At 35.5% G+C, this 13336-nt stretch overlaps 1 protein-coding gene across 1 annotated transcript in view; it reads left to right on the top strand.

Annotated features, from left to right (window-relative positions):
* The window catches only part of ADAMTS19 (ADAM metallopeptidase with thrombospondin type 1 motif 19), a 228226-nt gene that overhangs the window by 124586 nt on the left and 90304 nt on the right, over positions 1-13336 (top strand). The window contains exons 11-12 of the mRNA XM_055301522.1: positions 6415-6555; positions 8015-8165. Coding sequence (XP_055157497.1) covers positions 6415-6555; positions 8015-8165 — 292 coding nt within the window. The remainder of the gene's footprint in view (positions 1-6414; positions 6556-8014; positions 8166-13336) is intronic.

The raw sequence follows: 13336 nt of genomic DNA, 5'->3' as shown, positions 1-13336 counted from the left end.
GAGTAGGTGGGAGAGGGGAAAAAATCACCCAGCTAATGAATGGTCTTATAAGAATTGGCTTTCTGTTTGCATTTCTCCAATGTATCTTGGCAAATGTGTGGTCCAGAGTCAGGCAAGCAACCTTTCTTGAGCTGATCATCTACAGACTTCTAGGGCTTACAATTTCTCTAAATCAGTAAGAGGCCACATTAATTTCAACTTGCCCTCAAATTTACAGAATTTTAGTTGCTTCTATGATTCTTTATCAGTTGGTAAATCTGTAGACATTTATCTAATATCAAGAATTCTTGTTCTCCAAACGCTTAAATTCTACTTATATGTATTACTTAAAATTTGCCAGAAACAAAGTAGCTCTAATATGTGTACCTGCCATATATATTTGGAAGCCACAAAAGTTAACAATAATGGGAGATACATGCTAGAATTTACTGAAGAGTTTTTTTTATACAGGAAGAGTGTCTTAAAATTTGGGTTGCATTTGTAAATACAGATAATCTGGGGAAAGCATTCTGGTAAGAAGGGGATTGTACAAAAGGTGAAAATTAGATTGAAGTCAGTTTACAGATCACTTGAAAAATAAGATGAAAGCTTAGGTTTTTGTCCTATTGATCATTGCTTCTTACAATTTTGAGTAAGAATAAGGTATTGTTCCTTAAGCCTTATCTCTACATAGTCTCTTTCAATCCACTGTGACAGGGCCCAGGACTCTGCATTTTAACTAACCCAACATCAGCAGGCCTTGGATTCTGATGTACATGTGCATTATTTACATTTTCAGTATCACTGCTTGCCAAGGAATAGTAGAATATTTTGCCTGGGCTGGGTGGTGCCTGAGTGGCTCAGTTGGTTGATGTCAGACTCTTTGTTTCAGCTGGGGTCCTGATCTCAGGGTTGTGAGACTGAGCCCTGCATCAGGCTCCATGCTCAGTACAGAGTCTGCTTGAGATTTTCTCCTTCTCCCCCTACACCATTCTCTCTCTCTCTAAAAAAAAAAAAAAAAATCCTAGGAAACTAGTTTTTGGTATTAATATATTCATAACAAACTAAAGTAATTAAAGCATGGTTTAATAAAGCAAAGGGTTAAGGGGCATGAGGTCAGTCAGACAGACATTACAGTAGTCCAGAAGTGAAGAGAATTAGCACTTGTCTTGGTTGATATAACTAGTTGTGGAAAGGGCATAATAGGTGGGAGAGCTTTAAGGAATATAGAACTAACAAGACCCAGGCATGTATTAGCTTTAAAAGAGCAAAGGATAGTGTGTCCTAACCCCAATAGATAGTAGTTTATACACCTTGAGGGCAGGAACTAGATCTCATTAATTTTTGTGACTGTAGTTCAGTACAGCACCCAGCACACAATGCATTCTCAACAGTGTTTGTTCAGTTGTTAGATATGCCTGTCATACAATGTATACCAAAGTTAAAATAAACCCTTTTTTTCGTAACTCTACTTTTTAAAAAATTTTTTTGACATTGTCGCTAGCTTATTTTACATTGCCTTTGACTTCTGATAGAGGTACATATTTAGGGGGATCCTTGGGTGGCTCAGCGGTTTAGTGCTTGCCTTCAGCCCAGGGCGTGATCCTGGAGGTCCAGGATTGAGTCCCGCATCGGGCTCCCTGCATGGAGCCTGCTTCTCCATCTGCCTCTCTCTCTCTCTATCTCTCATGAATGAATGAATGAATGAATGAATGAATAAATAAATAAATAAAAGAGGTACATATTTAGTTGTCTTATGAAAACTGAAATTTAAATGCTTAAAATTATTTAAAATATAATAAATAATAAACATATTTTGATTTTTTTTTCCCCATGAGCACACATCAGTGAACTTACATCACATCACATCCAGCCACGGGATCGTATGAAATTGTCATTTCATGGAAATATAATACACTTCCACTAAGACATCGTGACAGTTTGTTTCTTTTTTTTAAAATAAGACTTTCCATATTCTATATGGCTTTTAGTGGGAAATAATACATCATAACAAAATATTTAATAATATTTAGCACAAAAAGGTTTTTACTCTTCTAAAGAATTACTGTTTACAAAGCTGATCATTTCCGAATTATGCAAAATATGTGAGTGAATTCATAAATGTTCTCTCCTCTAACTCTTTAAACATCAAAAGGGACCATCTTCAAAATCCAAATGTTTCTCCAGCTTTCCGCAGGATATCACAAAACTTCCTGGCAGTGACTTTTAAACAAGTTGAGAAGTTTTATAAGATAAAAATATTTTTTCAGTTGACTTGACAACCATGTACAATGTTAGTGGAGAGTTTATTTGCCCAAGGCTCTTTGTCAAAATGAATTTAAACTGAGATTATTAAAATGTAGCTCAGTTGCACAGTATGAAGAGAGGTGTTGCTAATGTCTTACTTTAAGAATGTTTTCCATATAATGTGACTTGGTTTTAGAACTATATATGTAGAGGTGTATTTCTGCTAGCAGAGAGAGGACTTTTAAAATTATCCAGGAAACAAACAAAAAAATCATGTGCATAAATGGAGCATTTTGATTCACTGTAATTTGGTTGTTTAGAGATCTCTTTGCTTGAGCATCGGACTGCCTGGCTCTGAATCCCAACTCTACCATTAACCTCAGCACATTCCTCATGTATAGAATAGAAGTCATGATAATAGAAACATTATGGGGATATTGTGAGAATTGAGTGATATCATCATTGTAAATGATTAATACAGTGACTGGTGCAGATAAAGGTTCACAATTATTTGTTTTATTTCATATCTGTAGCATCGGGACTAAGCAGTGTTTCCTTATAATTCCAGATGTGTGGGTTTTTTTTGTTTTTTTGTTTTTAAAGTCCTGTCTCATTTTAATGATAATTTTTTTCTGTTACAAGTTAAATGACTTTAGGAAAATTTAACTAACGATAAACAATGCTTGAATCATCAGATCTCTCCATGGCTATAACTAATTTCTTACATGAGGATCAGGATCCCAAAAGGAAAATGATCATCTGGATGAGAAGTTGTAATCTTCCCAATTTGGAAAATCACATTACACTACCTTGGGAGAATGTCCAAATTGCTAAATCTTGGAAACAAAACCTCTCCTTCTCTCAAATGGACATATTATTTAAGAAGTTTTATTGTTCCTGAAAAAGACCAGTTGCCTCTCAGAAATAATAGCATTTGTGTATGGTTTGAGACACTGTACCCCAACAGATGGAAGAGTTGAGCATGTTCCACAGGACAAGTGGCTGTTGATAAAACAGGGTCACCCGGCAACGTGTCCTGTGGCCAGAATCCCTCGCTGGTGGAGGTGAGACAGTGATGCTGGCAAGGACTGCGTCAGAACCGTACTGCTAGAAGTGCGTTAAGGCATTTTATTCAATTTGTGAGATTCTGCCTTCCTTGCAATTTCTTATTTTAACATCCAAGCAAAGTAAATTCTTGCTGTTATCCTTTACTTGATTTTCCTTAAAGTCCACAACTTCCACCAAAGCAATTTCCTTCCACAAATACAGTAAATTACAGATGATGATGTTTATCTCTTTGTGCTTTTTGACAAGTTAGAATGATAAGATTTCTTGGATCTCTTGACCCCAGAAAAAAAATAATCATGGGTTCCTACTATATTCCTGGTACTGAGCCAGGCATTTAACATCATCCTCATATAATTTTCCTAACAACTAGTTAGGAAAGTATATTTAATAAATGAGGAAACTGAGGCACCTTTCTTGTTACTTACTTGCCTCTAGTCCTCTGGGTAAGGAGGCAGGAGATACAGAATTCATATCTCTTTCAACTTCAGCATCATTTACTGTACCTCCCAATAACTAAACTTGTCCATACCTGCTCAACATCATCTCTTATTTTTCCTCTTTAGCGTCAAAGTATGAAAAACATTTGTGTTCCTATTTTCCCTGTGAGTCATCCTACTAATGTGTGATATAGGCCCTATATAAAGACATTGATTAGATTAGAAAAGAGAAATATGGTTCAACATAGAGCTGAATTTTTCTGAAACTAAAATATGGAACAAGATATTCAGTTATGTATTTTTAGCTTTGTTTAGACCAGAATTTGGGGAGTCTTCAGAAGTTAGCAAAGACAGTGATTTCTTAATTCATTATTTTTAACTCAGAAATTAATCACTTATTCCAGCCATATCATTTTCTTTTCTTTTTAAGATTTGATTGATTGATTGATTGATTTGAGAGAGAGCTAGAATGAGAGAGAGAGAGAGAGAGAGAGAGAGAGAGAGAGAGCACAAGCAGGATGAGGAGCAGAGGAGAAACAGACTCCTTGCTGAGCAGGGAGCCCCACATCCCAGGATCATGACCCAAGCTGAAGGCAGGAGCTTAACTAACTGAGCCACCCAAGCACCTCTCATTTTCTTCTTTCAAAAACATGTTAAATATAATAGTTTTGAATCAAAGTTTTAATTTATCTCCATGAAAAAGTAGTTTGATCATCATGAAAATGTTTATTTTCATTTGAGAAAACATACGTGGTCTAGTTGTGATTTCCCTTAGCATCTTCTATAATAACTCTTTTATTTGGATCTTAAAATACAATGTAGATATTTTAGGTCTTCACTATTTTTAATATGAAATACTATTTTACTATCTAAATCATACAGAATGAGAAAAGGAGACACTTGACTATCCTGCCATCGTTTCAAACTCAGCCTGTACAAAACCAATTTTTCCCTCTTCCTCTGCCTCCACTATTAACCTTCACTCTGAGAATTCAGTAGAGATTACATGAGTTTTCTTGCAGTAGAAGTGATTCTACACAGTGACTTGACTCAGCATTTAAGTAAGATTTATAGAGTATTATTTCAGTCTGCCAGGATCTTAGAAGGATGAGCAAGTTGCAGCATTAACTAGAAGTTAAATTGTATAATGCAAGGTAGAAAATGCTATAACAATGTTGTTCACAGAATCCTGTGCTAGGACAAAGATTATACATAGGTAAGATGGAAGTTAGTAAAAGAAAACCTCATGAAAGTAACGGACAGGAGAAGTTATCCAGGCAAAGACATTGAAAGAGAGGCACTTTGAACAGGGCAGGAGAGGGAATGGAATTCATAGATGCCAGATGTGTAATGGTCAGTCACATGATTCTAGAGCCAGCCACCTCAGTTCAGACATCACCACTTTCCACTCTCTCACTGTATAACCTTGGGAAAGTTATTTCTCATCAGCAAAATTGGTGTTTTAATAGTTCCTACCTCATGGAGTCGTTTAATTCAAGCTTATAAAACCCCTTTCTACAGAGTATGACACATGGAAAATGCCAAATGACAATTAATTGTAAAAAAAAAAAAAGACACTAGAAATAATTTGTTGAGGAGAAAATGCAGTAAAGGACTTGGAAGAAGATAAAGAGACCTTGTACCATGTTAAGAGCTGGAAAATGCCATGTAGGTAATGGGGAAGCAGAGGAATGGCAATGGATTGTGTTTTAAATAGACTTCACTAGGGCAGAGTAGGAGTAAAAGGGAGAATTGTTGGTAAAGACCAGAGGCCCAGCACCCAATAATGCCATAATAATTGTTGAGACTAAATACTTTGTAATTCTTTTTAATAGTAACAAAGGAATTGAAAGGAGGTGACAGTTGAGAGAAATATTTGGGAAGTAGAACTAGCAGGATTTGCCCTCTAACACAGAGTAAATAAAATAGCCTTGGATGATCTTAGAGAAGGGGTAAATGACCTGAAGATTCTTGATTTGGCAGATTGGGTGGCAAGTGAAGGCACAAAGGATAGAGTGAAAGAAAAAAATACAGGAGTTAAGTAGAGGCTTGAAAGAGAAAATAGAGCAGTTTTTCAACATACTCAATTCAACATTCTCCTAGTACATCCATTTGGATGGAGATAAGGCAGGTTTTTAAATAGATCTTCAACTTAAAGCTACAGATACAAGGTTTACTAGAAAAAAAAAATGGCCAGGAATAGGAAGGTTTTCCAGGGACAGCTTGTGTTATGATGAGTGGAGGAGCACAGTCTAATGAAGCAGATGGGGAAAATAATAGTTTTGATGAGGTTTCAGGTTTTATAGAAGGTATGAATAAAGAATCTCAAGGCAGGAACAAGTATCTAATATGGTTGAATAGAAACATAACTATTTCTATGTGTTTCATACATACTACTCTGTGAGAAATTTATCTGCAGATCATTTTGATAGAGGTGACTGAACATATTATTTACTTGATTGGTTGGGAAAATGTTTTTTTACTAACTAAAAATAATTACCTTTAATCTAGATAACAGAATTTTTCAAAATAACTCAATCTGAAACCTAATTTTATTTTTGACCTTTAAAGCTAATTTATCTGCCATTATTTTAAGTATTTGTCTGTTATTTAATTGCCATTATAAAATGTTAAAATATATTTATCTAGTGTAATTTTTTATTTTAACTATATTCTGAATCAGCATGGGCATTAATCATGACAACGACCACCCATCATGTGCTGATGGTCTTCATATCATGTCTGGTGAATGGATTAAAGGACAAAATCTTGGTGATGTTTCATGGTCCCGATGTAGCAAGGAAGATTTGGAAAGATTTCTAAGGTACTGAGGTCATTTACTGTTGTTGTATTGTCAATGTTCACATGTGCCTGCTTCCTCTCCCAACCAGGGAAAATGGCACAGGAGACTGAAGAGGACATCAGATTAGAGATCAAGGCAGTTGGTTCCAATGCTGGCTCTTCCCCTGACTCATAGTGTGAATTGGAACATATTATTTAACCCATCTGCTTCTTACTTTCCACATTTTCTTATAAAAGAACGGGCAAGATGATTTGTAAGGTTGGAAAATTATCTGTCACAGAATTTAATTGCCTCTTCAGAATTTCCCACTGGAAACATTCTCATTGCTCATCAGTCAGCACATCTGTTATCACAAAGAACCTCTTTAACAAAAGCCCCACCCTTCCATTGGGATACTTCTGAACTCTGAATTTTTTTCATTCGGACATGGTGTTCACCATTATAATAGTCCTCATTCTCTACTTTCCCACTTTAAACAGTGAGAGCAGTTTCTCTCTGGTTGGAAAAAGAAATGAAAAATATTTATTATTGTTCTAATTTTCATTTTAAAGCCCTTGTCTTTTACTGGTCCCTTTGCTAATAAAGGAGCAACTGAAACAGTAGTGATTTGCAAAGTAGTTAGATTTGAGAGCTGCTTAAAGTATCCCCAAGTCTCACTAAGATATAGAGGAGCACCTAGCTAGCTAAATCACTACACAGACAAATTTTGTTCAGCTTTCCATATCATTTAAATTTGCAAGTCTATTTTTTCTGTTAAATGAATATTAAAATCCACCAAAATATGATATTTCCTACCTTACCCTAGGTGTGGTGTGAACTATGTGCAGTACATCCCATGCTCTTTGTCATGATAGTATAGAGACCAGTTTGCAAAACATGTAATATCTGATCTCACTGCCTCACTTGCAACAGGAACCCTTGAGCAGTTCCTAAAGAACATGCATGATTTTGTATGGCTGCCTTCACAAGAATCAGATATATGATAAAATTAAATGTCACCTCGTAAATGGAAGTTGTATTACAGTGTCAAGTACAAAAATATCTGTACTGTCAATACTCACTTGACAGAGCCTTCCATATATTTAAGTCATATATCTAAGTCCCCAATTATAATTGATTTTTTACCTTTACACATTATTTTAAAGCAAGTTACACTCTAAGTCTGAACTTCTTCATAGTATAAATGTGTATAGTAATAACATCTCACTGTGTTATGTAGGTTGGCTGAGTTAATCCCTATGAAAGACCTTTATAAACCAAAACATTGTTAACTTTAATATTATTATTAGGATTATTTTATATAGTTGTACGTAAATGATTCTCATATATGGGATGGCTTCTATAAATATTCAGTAGAAGAACTTATAAATAAAAGTAAGAGCTTATGTTGAACATTATAAAAATGTTTCTTGTTGCTATGCTAGTTATAACAAGTTTTTATGTGAAATTCAGAATTTTATACATATCTGCATATTGCCAGGTCAAAGGCCAGTAACTGCTTGCTCCAGACAAACCCCCAGAGTGTCAATTCCGTGATGGTTCCCTCCAAGTTGCCAGGGATGACATACACTGCTGATGAGCAATGTCAGATTCTCTTTGGACCATTGGCTTCCTTTTGTCAAGAGATGCAGGTAAGGGTTCTGTCCAGATGCGATTTTTTAAGTGTACGTTCACATTCATTGTTTAGAAGCATTGATTGGAGGTGGGAAGAAGATGACTTTATTTCAGAGTTCGTGGCTCTTTTAAGAGCACCCCAATCTTGGAAAGAAAGATTTTCTAAGAAAAGGTTACTGCATTTTTTCCCCTGGCACTTTGGAAGTGATAGAAATAAGGTGTGGCCATTTAATCTAAGTCAGGAAGGAATGACCCAAGAATTTCAATTTCAAAAATGGCACTGAAGTCAGGGAAGTATTTATACTGTGCCAGTTCAGTGCTTTTATTTTAAGTCTCTTACATGGTATGTAACTGGGTGAAAATATAATAAAAGCAATACATGAACATATAATTGTAGAGGAAGAGTTATATCTTTTAACCCTGAAAATAAAATGTTAAAAATATGTTCTTCAGAACAAAAACTACCTGAGAGTATATTTTTAAATAATTAAACTAGATGAAAAGGGCAAATATGTAGTGGTAAACTTTGCAGCATCTATATATTAATATTCAAATAGTCACTAACTACTCAGGACATTTGTACCAGCCTAAAAAATATAAGGTCTGGAAGACTGAGCAAAATGGCCTTCTTAATTGATATAAGAATTTTAGCTCTTCTTACTTTCCCTTGTTTCTTTTCTTCATTCTTTTGGCTGCCCTTCTACTACCTGCCTGTCTATTCCCACCTCTTCCCAACATACACATGCACACTTTGTATTGCAGGAGTAAACTGATAGTCACGCTTTGATCAGTTGGTAGCTATATTTCATTCTACCTAAGTTTCAGTGACTGCTTCAAAGGAGTTTGGCTTTGTTAAAGGTAATGCTATTTTGGAGTACTAGCAGCATACATTATAAGTTTAAAAAAAAGTATGTGGCATTACAACATATCTGGTGCTTTCTCGTCTTTGTAATTCTTATCCAAGGAATTGTTCAATTATTATTTTCCTCTTATCCATTTCCCACACTGGTGGGTAAGCTCTGTTTCTCCAGCATCTGGCCCAGAGGCTGGCACATGGCAGGCACTAAGTGACTGTTTCAGTTAAGATTAAAATAAGTGAATGTTTGAAGGAGTTGGAACTGCGTTCAATGTGGCATGTCAAAAGATGTGTAGATTATAGAATCCATCTAGCAATAGTGGAGCTCAGAAGAAACTGTGGCAGGGCACCCCTGGGTAGCTCAGCCAGTTAAGAAACTGACTCTTGGTTTCAGTTCAGGTCCTGATCTGAGGTTGTGAGATCAAGCCCTGTATTGAGTTCCATGCTCAGAACAGAGTCTGCTTGAAATTCTCTCCCTCTCCTTCTGTTCTTCCTCTCTGTCTCTCTCTCTCTCTCTCTCAAATAAACATATAAATCTTTAAAAAAAATGGGGGGGGAGTTGACTGCAGGTGTAGGTGTGTGATTGTGACCTGGTTCCCAAGGGTTTATAGTGGCAGAGCTCTGGGTCCTTGGAACTTCGTATCAGGTGTGATAATTCAACAGTAAGCCACTTGGCTCTTTACAACTGTCCCTGAAACCTCTCTGACCTTGCTTACTCTGCTCCTATCCTGGACCTTCAGACAGTCAAAACATGGGTTATAGTCTTATTTTTTAAATCCTCATGGCAAAATGAATGTTTTGAGATACACTTCCATGTGCTGAAATTAGCATTGTTTTGGAAAACAGACTAGACTATTTATGGTCACTGTTGTAGTAGTAGTGTATGGGAGGTAGTTTCAGTTCATGTGGTATAAAGAATTGATAGAGCTGATAAATGGAAAATTTTAATGTTTTATAAAGTACCCCAAATGTCAGAAACACTCTGCAAGTGATCAACTACAAACAAGATTTTTGTAAATTTTAAATTATTTTTCATAAAACATTATCTTTAAAAGCTTTTAGAAATTATTTTATATTGCAATTAAATTGTCCTAATGCCATTCTACAATATTTTGAACTCTAAAATATATGCCACAGAGTACATAAATCATTTATATTTCTGATCTAATTCGATTCTTATAAATATTATATGTCATGGTTATTAGTCCTGTTTTACAGATAAAAAATTTGAGGCCTGTAGAAGTACGTCTGTTAAGTTCTTACACCTGTCAGAGGGAATATTAGGTTAAAATCCAGACAGTGGAGTACATTGTAACCACCTTGATCTACTGCCTCTTAGAGAACTTAGACTTCTTTATGGGTTAAAATCATAGATCAGATCCCAGGGTCCCTGGGTGGCTCTGACTCTTGATTTCAGCTTAGGTCATGATCTCAGAGTCATGAGACTGAGCCCTATGTTGGGCTCTCCACTGAGTGTGGAGTCTGCTTAAGATTCTCTCTCTCTCCCCCTCTTTCTGCCTCCATCCCCCCCCCTCTCTCTAAAAAAAGAAAAAAAAGAAGAAAAAGAAAAATTCATAGATCATATCCCATGTTTTAACTGAATTTGTTTCTTCTGCTACAGCACCTGCATCATCAGTGTTAAGAAATATCTTAATTGATTTATTTTATTTTTCTAGGCTGTTTTGCTCTCTCTATATATATGTTATTTCTCACTAACCTACCTGCACAGATTTTCTTCCATCTCTAAAAGTGTAAACGTTTATTACATTATTTTAAATCTGTATTCCTCAATGTCCTAGGATGTTGCTGCATTTTAAACTAGGCATTTTGTAAGTGAAATTAAGGTTTAGGTTTTAGGTATTCAGAAATGTTCTTTTTTTACCCTCAAGTTTTATGTGCATGATATTTTTATTTATAAAATCACATTTTTCTTTGTTCTTATCTCTGTGTAATATTTATTAAGAATTATTTTTAAGGCAGTACCAGAAGGAATTAGACTGCTGTGGAAAAGCAACACATCTTGAGTCAGGGTTTGATTGGAGAACGTTGGTTGGAGGGGCATGAACCGTCTTTGGGTTTTTCCTCTTAATAGCTATGTAACATTAGTCAAAATTTTTTCCCTTTAAGATATACTCTACAGATCAAGAAGTTGGACTATGTTTTCTTTCTGAGTCTTAGAGCTAAGAGAATGGACTTCTGATTCCAGAATCATTTTCTGATACAACTCTTGAAAATCATGAGTTCTGATTCCAAATTAGTAGAGTACAAAGAGTAGTAACTAGATCAATAGAGCCATTGAAGAGATTATTTACAAATGCAGTCACTGATTTGACAAGTATTTATTGAATTCCAGCTTCTTTTCAAGCATAGTTCTGTACACTAATAGTAGAGCAGGAAACAAAGACCTCTCCCTTTGTGCCACTTACAAAAAACAAAAATATTTATAAATACATTTACAAATGCAGTCACTGATTTGATAAGTATTTATTGAATTCCAGCTTCTTTTCAAGCACAGTTTTGTACACTAATAGTAGAGCAGGAAACAAAGACCTCACCTTTTGTGCCACTTACAAAAAACAAAAATATTTATAAATACATTTTGGTAAACATACTTATTTTTGTTCTGAAAAGCAGGCAAAAATACATTTTAAAACAAAAATATTTATAAATATATTTTAGCAAATAACTTTTAGCAAAAAAACATTTAGCAAATATCATGTCAGTTGGTAATAAGAGTTTTGGCAAGTTTTAAACCCAGGTAGGAAGGGTAGAGAGTAAAACCATGGATGGGAGGGTGGGGATGATATTATTTTATATAGGGTGATCTAGGAATGCCTCTTGGAGAAGGTGACATTTATTTTGAGATCTGAAGGCAGTGATAGAGCAGGCCATGCATTTGTCTCAATAGGAATATGGAAAGAGAAAGCAGAATGCCCTAGAATTAAGTTTAAGATGTTCATTAGACATTCCAACTAGATCTATAAGTTGGTCTGGGATAGATATTTATATGGAAGTCATCAATAAGTAGGTAATATTGAAGATGTGACACTAAATGATTACAGCAGGAAAGGAGTTAGATAGAAACGAATCAGGAGAGACAGAGAAGTTGGTGACTACCATATTTGGAGCTGAGGAACATGAGGAAAAACCAACAATTAAAACTCTAAAGAAGTCTATTGGTAGGAATAGAACCAAGAGGAGGCAGGATCGTGGAGGCTCAGTGAAGACATTTTTCAAAGTGGAAATGAAAAGAGCAGAAGACCAGGGAGTAAAAGGAAATCTGAGAACATGTAACAGATTTGTTTTTCCCACAGGATTTGGTACTCTGTTCATTGGAAATCCCTGAACATATTAAGTGTCAGGAGGTATAACTTAAAAATATAGTGGAAATAGTTGTGAGGTATATAATACTGGATCATTCTCCTGGTTAAGCCACACATGTACACCTGTAATGGAATCACCACATCTACCAGTCAGTCATCCAGCCTTTATAAACAAAACAAGTCTCTTAGAAAACAGGCTTTGTAACATCAAAGGAGTTAGCTATCAGTCCTTTTTACCATTGTCCCTCTGGGACCTAAAAGAGTGCTCAATAAATATTTTTTAAATGAGTAAGTGAATCAATTGAATGATGGAATAATGATTCTAAATTTTCATTAATAGTCAAGACTTGTATATATAATACAACCAAATAGCATGAAGATAAACTAAATGTTATTCACTACGAACTCAGTGATTACCCAAAAACCCAGTCTATAGGGATAGATAGCTTATATTTCATGTCTTATATGTGAGTTAATCAGGCATCCTATGACCATCCCATTTCTAGTCAGTTATAAATAAGTATCAAACTGCATGGAGTCAGTATTCATAGCAATTCTTCAACATGTGTGTCTCTGATAGAATCTTAGAGACAATGACAGTTGGTCCATAGTATTTGAATTAGCTAAGAAGTATGGTTCTCCATACGTATAAACAGTTATACACAAGCACTAGAGACCTCAACATTACATACATGCTGATCTAATTAATGATGTAAATTTACCCTCAGGATAGTAACTTAGGTCTGCAAAATATTTAAAGGCATAGGCATCTGTTGAGGCATTAAAAACAATGTTTAAAGGCATGTGAAATTCAACTTCCAGTAGTAATAATAGCTCACTCTTCTGACTTACTGTGCTAACTTCTTGATGGCTGGTTCCTGAGTCCTAAGCAGTTGGTACCTCCAAGCCATCTGGTGTCTTGTGGCTGAGTCAGCTCCAACAGCATCAAGTCATCACGGTAGGTTCCTGAAATTACTTACCCTGGCTCAGAATTCAGAAGTATGGGTGT

This window comes from Nyctereutes procyonoides, unplaced genomic scaffold, assembly GCF_905146905.1.
Source record: "Nyctereutes procyonoides isolate TBG_1078 unplaced genomic scaffold, NYPRO_anot_genome, whole genome shotgun sequence".
NCBI classification, from domain to species: Eukaryota; Metazoa; Chordata; class Mammalia; order Carnivora; family Canidae; genus Nyctereutes; species Nyctereutes procyonoides.
This window is presented reverse-complemented; position numbering and strand designations above follow the sequence as displayed.